The sequence below is a fragment of the Pteropus vampyrus genome, unplaced genomic scaffold (assembly GCF_000151845.1).
Source record: "Pteropus vampyrus isolate Shadow unplaced genomic scaffold, Pvam_2.0 Scaffold135, whole genome shotgun sequence".
Taxonomy (NCBI): Eukaryota; Metazoa; Chordata; class Mammalia; order Chiroptera; family Pteropodidae; genus Pteropus; species Pteropus vampyrus.
Window position 1 is genome coordinate 3,506,414 of NW_011888916.1, and position 8,285 is coordinate 3,514,698.

At 50.3% G+C, this 8,285-nt stretch overlaps 1 protein-coding gene across 5 annotated transcripts in view; it reads right to left on the reverse strand.

The window, feature by feature from the left end:
• Window positions 1-8,285, reverse strand: part of TRABD2B (TraB domain containing 2B) — a 204,055-nt gene that overhangs the window by 6,243 nt on the left and 189,527 nt on the right. For 3 of the 5 annotated variants that reach the window (XM_023535040.1, XM_023535033.1, XM_023535034.1), the window contains exon 4: window positions 3,874-4,048. In XM_023535040.1, coding sequence (XP_023390808.1) covers window positions 3,874-4,048 — 175 coding nt within the window. The other 2 variants (XM_023535037.1, XM_023535036.1) reach the window with 2 other exon arrangements.

Sequence of the window (8,285 nt, forward strand, 5' to 3'; positions counted from 1 at the left end):
TCAGGTGTTGCAATTCTGAGGAGGTCTGGGCCCTGCCCTGGAGTAGTTCACACACAGTGGGATGCTCACTGAGCAGGGGGTGCTGAGATAAAATCAGGAGGCCTGGGGTGCAGCATCCACATATACACCCTAGATGTTCAGTGTTGCTGTAAGAAATCTTACAACCTGTGTCTTGGGGAACAATGCAAATTCAAGAGCCCTCATTGCCAGTCAACATTATCTCTGTTCCTAGCAGATACCAGGCAGGCATGCGCCCTAATCCTGGTCCACAGCAGGCATCGCTAATCAATCAGGACTTCTTTCTGCTGAGCTCTGATGTGGTTTTACCATCCTTCACATCATCCCACTCCGAGCAGCCACGACCACTCAATCACAGTTGGCTCATGAAATGGAATCTATTTAACTTCTTGTCCACGTCAGTTCTTGCGACCAGTCTCTCTTGCATTTACATCAAATGTTCTCTTCTCTTCAAACAAGAACCTTCCCACCTTCCTCCTCTTCTCTGCAGATGCCGTCACCTTCTACTTTATAGAGTAGAGCTCTTATTAGAAATGTGAGGAGGTGCCCCTTCGACCCCAGGCCAAACCCTCTCTCTCTGCTCTGGTCAACCCACTTCCTGCCTTTTCAGAACCCTGGACTAGTAATCTTTTTCCACTCGCTCTCCTGTAACATCCTCCTTCTATCGGATTCTTCCTATCATGTTTTAAACATGCTCAGTTCTCTATATTTAGAAAAGGTAAGTGGGTGAGGGAAATAATACAGTTACTAACTTTTAATCTTGCCAAGTAAAGGCTCTGAAAGCTCCAGTTGCCTTATATCACCATTATTTTTAAAAAGGATGTTTAACTTCAAACACAGTAGAAAGAAGATAATTTCAGACTAAAAGATAAGCCAGCAAATTGCATAAATTTAGCTAATAAAAATTCCCTTAATTGTACTTCTTTTTCTCAGTTGTTTGTAGACCAAAGGAAATAAAAACCCACGTAAGATCTTTGGGGGCCCTTCAGGGTTGGCTTGTCCATTTGCATGATCCTGGCAGTCGAGAACCAGGCCTCCCCTCCCCCTGGGCTTGCTCACTCCTCCATGGCAGTCGATTAGCTCCATAACGTCAGTTTGCACATTGGTCACAGAGAGGCAGGGCTTCCATCTAGGCCCCAAGGTGTCACCCAGGCCTGCTTAGAGTTTTCATGAATATCTGTACCCCAACTGCCCCTTAACCTGTTGAATAAACTCCAGAAGAGGCCAAGTAGTGCCTTGCTGCAGGAGCATCACAGATGCTAGGAGAGTATTCTTTTGTGAGCTGTACCAGCTAAAAAGGCAACCTTCTCACAAAATCGTCAACATTTCTATACAGCAGAGGCATCATGTATAGGAGAAAGGGTCAGGACCTATACCCAGGAGGCCAGGATTCAAGTCAGAAGTCTACTCGTATGGCTGGTGAAAGCCATTCACCCTCTCTGGGCCTTGGTTTTCATCTGGAAAATGTGCGTAATATAACCCATCTAGTGGTGTTACTATGAAGATCGAAGGTAATATAATCTGAGAGGCTGGAACGGCGCCTGGCACACAGTAGGTGTTTTATTTATTATGAGGACCTCTCTACCCTGGTGGAGTTTTAACCCTATGATCTAGCACAATCTGATGAGGTGGTGTATTATCCCCATTTTACAGACTGGAGGCCAAGGCCCTTGAGAGCGAGATGGCTCTTAGCTGGTGGTGGCAGTGCCATGCTGTACACCCAGGCATCCTGACTCCAAAGCTCTGGCCCTTCGCCCCGAATCTCCTGTAGAGCAGAACAGAGGAGAGACCAGTCTGCACTCATGAGCTCTCAGGCTGGCCCGCAACAGATGGGCAGAACCTCAGCAGGGGCCTGGCTCAGACACCTGGCAAGGTCAGATTGGGGGTGGCTGGGGTGTCTTATAACTATGTTTCTGTTTCCTAAGCTGCTTCATGGAGACACCCAGTGAAACTGGACCTGAGAGACCTTTGCATGAGCACATGCATGCCTGGGAGATGGCCGGGCATATTTTCGATGGCACAGGCCCTCTCTCCCTCCCACAGCTTTCGGGGCCTTGTGCCTTCTTTGAGGACGATACAGAGGATGGGCAACCAAAGACAGACTGACTCATGTCCCCAGTGCCCAATGGTCTGGGAAGGACTGAGATGGAACTGCAGAGGACAGGAGTGTGTGCAGTGGAGAGCATGTATCTAAAAGGTCACATCCCACTGAAGAATGTTTGGCCTGGACCTGCACATAAATCCTTAACCTGCCACAGGATGTGGGACCTGGGAGTTACATGGCCACAAGAATGCAGTGAGGCAGATGTGGACATCTCTTGCCATGGACTGTGTGTGGACATGCTCCCTGCCAATACGCCAACTATCATAGGACTGCTTAGCTGGCTCCCTGCCCGCGCATAAGAACAAAGCACCTGGATCATTCCTCTTAGGCCAGGGTCTTGTCTTGGCTTTATTCTTGACTTGCCATGAGCTTTGCCTGTGTCCTGGCCTCTGTGGACCTCCTTCTGCCATGGCTATGAGAGGTGGGCAGGCTCGAGCTTGGATGCTGTGTCCAGATTTGAAATTCTTGGGTAGAGGGTAGATTTACAGTGCAGAGTGGGCCATTTGTTCTAGGTGTGACTGAGCCAGAAGTGGCAGCTGCCAGCAAGATATGCACATGGCTCCGGACCTGCTGTTATTGGAGAGTGGGAGACCTTTACTGCTGACCTGACCTAAATTCACCAGGCCCAGAGAAGACCAGAATAGAAGAATCTGGTCAACATTCACTATTTGTCCATTTCTTCAGTCATTCATTCTTTCACGCACTCATCAAGCTCAAAACCTATTATGTGCTGCTAAAAACACAGGGATAATTAAGTAGTACGTGCCCTCCCAGAGCTCAAGGCGAGAGTGGGAGACAGATTCGGCACCCATCACAGGCTACACTGTGGGAAGCAGTGCGGAAGGGGGGAGAGGATGAGTAGGCTGATGAAGGCTTGGACTGGGACAGTGGCAGTGGAAATCAACAGAGTAGATGGGTGTGAGAATTCTTGTTGGTCCATCAATAGGACCGACTAGGGACCAGCTGGATTTCAGAGATGGGGAAGGAACTGGAGCTGGGCATGATGCTTGCACGCCGGCCTGGTGCCTGAGTAAATAGTTGTATCCCCATGGACTTGGGTTTCAGGAAGAGGGGGTCAGTGTCCAGGGCTGGCCACACTGCTGTGATTTTCATTTTTAGTCTCTCCTACTGTTTCTTTGCCCACAGGAAAGATCAGGGTCTAGCTACCCCCAGATCCTGGGTAGCTTTGGTCCTGAGCCCTGGAACAGGTGGAACGGGGAGGTCCTGCCACTCAAGTGGGGATGTGGAATGTTGGATCTTTACTGGCCTCCCTCAGTGGCTGGATTCACCAGCAGCTCCTCTTAGGTCCAGGGAGGATCCGGGGTCTGGTTGAGCTCTGGGCAGCAACCCTGTTGTGGTCATCATTCCAGAGCAGGATGCCCTGACCAGATGCCCTCATTGTCTTGGCCTGGACTCTGCTGGGGCAGTGGGGCCCAAGGCTGGGCTGGGCAGTGAGAGCTGATTCTGTTTTGGGCTCTCAACATGGCCTCCTTGGGTACGAAGGGGCCACGGAGGTTGTTCTGGCCCTGGCAGGGATCACCCCCCTTGCCTATGGGGACTATTATGAAAGAACTCTTACTAGAAGCAGGAGAACCATTTAGGGTCCCAGCTCTGCTGAGCACTGTGTGGCTTTTCCAGCCACATTTGGGTCCCACTTTTCCCTTCATGAAGTAGAGGTCAGAAGAAGGTTTAGCAAATCTCCCAGCCCTTAAGGATTTTGTAAATAATCTCTTCCCCACTCTGGCCCAAACCTGCTCCGAAGGCAAAAAAGCAGATCTTGTCTTCGTTCTCCTGCAGAAGTGCCATGACCCTCTTCCCCATCCGCTCGTTCCTCTTGTAGATGAGCTCCTGGCGGAAGTAGCTGTCGATCTCCTGGGCTGTCACCTGCTCGTGCGGCGGGAGGGTGGTGTTGATAAAATTGGGCAGCTGTAAAGGCAAGACAGAGGCTGCCTTCAGTTCTTTCTGGAGCAAGGTCGGCTTCAAATAAACACACGCAGCCCAGGCAGGAGGGCAACTTACCTTTATTAAGTCCCTACAGTGGGCTATATATTTTGTATATGTTTTTCATCAATTCCAAAACCCTTTGAGATGAGTGTTGTTATTCCGGTTTTAAAAATGAAGAAAGCAAGGGTGAAAAGATCTAGAGACATGTGCAGAGTGGCAGAGCCAGGATAAGAAGCGGGGACTCCCATGTGTACCACTCCTGCGTCTGTCTTGTTTAACCTCAGCTTCTAGATGTCAAGATCCAGGGGGTGGAACAGAGCTCAGCTACTTCACTACTGTCCCTTCAGCAGCCTGGCATGGCATATACAAGGAACTGGGTTCAGCAAGCAGGTATGGAAGGTTAGCTGAGCTGCCTTATGTGGCAGAAAGGCTGTGGGGTACGGGCTCAGGCTGACCTGGGCTTCAGGCCCTTTTCTGACGTTGCATGACTTTGGCCAAGTTATTTAACTTTTCTGAGCCCATTTCGTCATTTGTAAGATGGGGCCGACAATATTTTTTTGGGGGGGGAGTTACATGAAGTGATGGGTGCTGTCATTAGCTGTATTCAGCCCACTTTGCCCTACAGAGATGAGATGAGGGTTCCTAACCTTGGGTTTTTCCAATGCCTGAGCCCTCTTTAGTTACCATCTGTTGCTGCCACTACCTCCCCATCCCCAGTTCCACCACTTCCGAGGACATAACCCAAACCCCTCTATGCTTCTTAAAACTTCAACCTAGGACCACAGCTTCTTCACATAATGATGGCTTGTTCAGCAACCTGGCTTAGAACTATCCAGATTTCTCAGCTTTGGGCCCAGTGTCCACCCCCAGCCACACGACCTAGGGGCCAGCGTCACTGACATGTTCTTGAACTAGAGAGAGAGCTCGAGTTCAGGGACAGAGAGCCTTTATCAATGCCTGGAACACAGCAGATGTTCAATAAAGGTTTCTGGAATCTTCAACACGAAGTTGTGCTGTCCTTTCTCACCATATTGCCTCCTCCTGTGTTCTTCCGTTCCCAGGTATGCTGTCTTTCCCACCTGGATGGCAGGTCCAGGTATTCCTGCACTGTGGATTCCAGCATGTGGGTGTGGCCTCGGGGGAAGCCATGGGCCATTGAAAAAACTGAGGCAGTAAGTCAGAACATACCCACTCTTTCCCAACGACCTGCCCATGTCTTTTCGACCTCCAAGCTCTTGCTCACAGGATTGTCCTTCACATGGTGTCCCTTCTTCCATTTCTCTGTGCTCATCACCCCACGCAGAAAGCACAGAACATGAGGCCTAGCTGACTGGTGAATTAGCTAGACAGAGAGTCTGGCATAAGGAGAATAATTTCTGCAGGTTTCAGTCCCAAGAAGAGTCGTGTGGCCCAGTTGCATCGCTTCTAGAGCCCCTGAAGAGTTGCCAACTCTCTTTCTGAGGAAAATAGAGGCGTCAATGGAGGGTGAACCCCAAGGGACTTGGAGAAGGCTGAGACAGCTGTCTGTCTCTGATATCTGCTGGCCAAGGATCAGTGAATTCCCCAGAGTGAGAGAGTGGGGCTTCTCTGCCAGAAAGCCCTGATTTGCTGTTCTCGGCTGGACAAGACAATGATGTGACTGGCGTATCCTAAGTTTGTGTAGTGCACAGCACGTATAGCTGTACGCAGCAGCCATGCCAGTGCCCAACAGGGCCAACACAGAGTTGGTGTTCAGGGGTTGTTTGGCAAGTGGATAAATGAGGAAATGGAGCCCTTATGCCCTCCTCCAACTGTGGAAGGGATGATTGGCAGCCCTGACAAAACAGACCACAGTTAGACCTTAGCTATGAGAAAGGCAACACCACAGGCTTCTGAGTAAAGGGGGAACAGAGAGCTGTGACTCGGAAGGGTTATTCCTGGAAACACAGCCCTCATAGCCTTCTCTTCATTCCTTGGACATAGGAAAGAATGTGAGACGATGTTGTACCAACAAATAAATATCTGTTCAATCAGTGAATGAATGGATGAGTGAATGAGCTGAGAGGCAGTAGAGTTATGGTAGTAGGAATGTGGGTCCTGAAGTCTGATGGCCAGGATAACTTGAGCTGGAACCCCTCTTTTGCCACTTACCAGTTGAGTGGCCTCTATAACTAGCAAGTAACTTGGCTTGTCTGAGACTCGGTTTCCAAACTGGTAATATGGGGGTAATATACATTGTTGGAATTAAGTAAGATCAGTTTTGGAAAGCACTTAGCACAGTGCATGGCACAAAAGAAATCCTGACTGAATGTCAGCTTTGTACAACTAGCCTGGGGGATGAAGCTAGCTCTGTCACCTTTCCCTTATGATGGCAGAGGCTACAGTGAAGGGTGGCCCTAGGCAGGGGGCAGAGACAGAGATGACAAAGCATTCCTTCAGAATCTTCAGAGAGCCATGATGGCGGTATTCTGTTCCCCTGCCCTTCTATCAAGGGTGCAGGCAGACGACTTCCCTCCTTTGCTTCCTGACGAGTGTGCATTTGTGGGAAGATAAATCTCCATTCCTTAGGGAGCTAAAAAAAATTTAACAAGAACAAGAACCAGAAATTTCAACATCAAAGCTGCAGAGGATTTGGGCTAGACACTCCAGTTCCCTGGGCTGCCCAGCAGCTGGCTGACATTCTCTTGCCCGGTTCATGATGATGGGCTCCATGCCAAGGATGGGGCCTGGGTTTGGGTGTGGGTGGGATGGGAGCAAATTAATGATGTCATTAGACTTGTCGGCAGCCTTAAATCTCCTATGAAAAGTTTAAGTGCAGGATGCACGATAAGATTTTAAAGAGGACACGTCAGGTCCCCAGGGCCCTAGGGTGATGGGTCTGAGATGGGGTAAAGAGAAGATAGGCCGGACAGAGCTGGGGTGGGGCCATGGGGGATGACCTCAGTGTAGGCTCCCCTGACCCATGACTAGGACTGGCAGTCAAGTGCTCAGTCTTCATGTGTCACTGACCTCAATGGCCTCATCCTTTCTCTTTACCCCACCCATCCAACAGACAACTTCCGAGAACTTTCACCAGTCTCGCCTGTGTTGGGCCAGAGGGCCACAGAGAGCCCTCGGCCTGGGTCTGCTGCCCTGGATAGAATTTGCAGCCCAGTGGGGAGTCAGACTTCACATGAGAATACTGTGGGATCCGTGCTTTGAAAGGGTGCTGAAGGACTAAGGAAGGAAAGAGGCACCTAACAGGGTGACCATGTGTCTTGGTTTCTCCATGACAGTCTAGGTTCATGGCTAGGGTAGATTGTTAATTATTCTGTTAATTATTCTGACCTTTAATTATATATTAGCTTTCACTCTCAGAAGTGCCTGAGTTTAGATGATAAATATATGGCCACTCTATACCTAATGCAGTCTAGGGATCTCAGAAAAGACTTCCCAGGGGAGGGATCATTCTGATTTGGGGGCACTGACAATGCAGGTGACCTTAGAGCTGTGGGAGGTCAGCCTCAGCCATTTCTGAAGGTGAGGTGGGTGGGGAAGCAAGGTAGACCGGGAAGAATGTGCTCTCAGCCCCTGTTCCTCAACGTTATCACCTTGGGCATTCCGCCTGTCTCTTCCTGGCCTCCAGAGGTCACCTCATTATCCTTGGCACTGTAGCCACAGGCCTATTTATGACCACACTAATCTCAGGCTTGAACACTCCAGGGCTTCCTCCCCTCAGCGGACATTCTCACCCCCATGTGATCTGCCCTCTGCTCTGCATATCTTTCCTCAGGACCTCTCACCTTCCTGCACCCTCACCAGGCAGATTACTCTGCCTGCCGGTCCCTTCCTTCATCCTCACCCTACTCTACTCTCCAGCCTCGCTCCAATACTACCATCATCCTGAATCAGTGATCATACCCCCACAGCCCCTGTGTCCTCAGCTCCTGCAGCCTTTGAGGCCTCCAGCTGCAGACATAGCCCTACTGCACCTGGACCCTTTCTCCCTTGGCGCATGGGCACTGGATTTAGCCGTGCTGCCCTGCGGCTACGCCCTGAGGGATAGACTGCCTGTGCATGCCTGGGTGCAGCCTGGGTCGCCACTCTAATCTGGGTGAACCAATATCAAGTACGGGCACTGCCAGGAGACCCCAGATGCAGTTCACCTGCCAGAGACAAATCAGTGGTTCTGGACACAGGCTCAAAGAAAATCTGAGCTTGCCATCACCTGAGGTCACCCGCTTCCTCCCTCTCTCAGCTT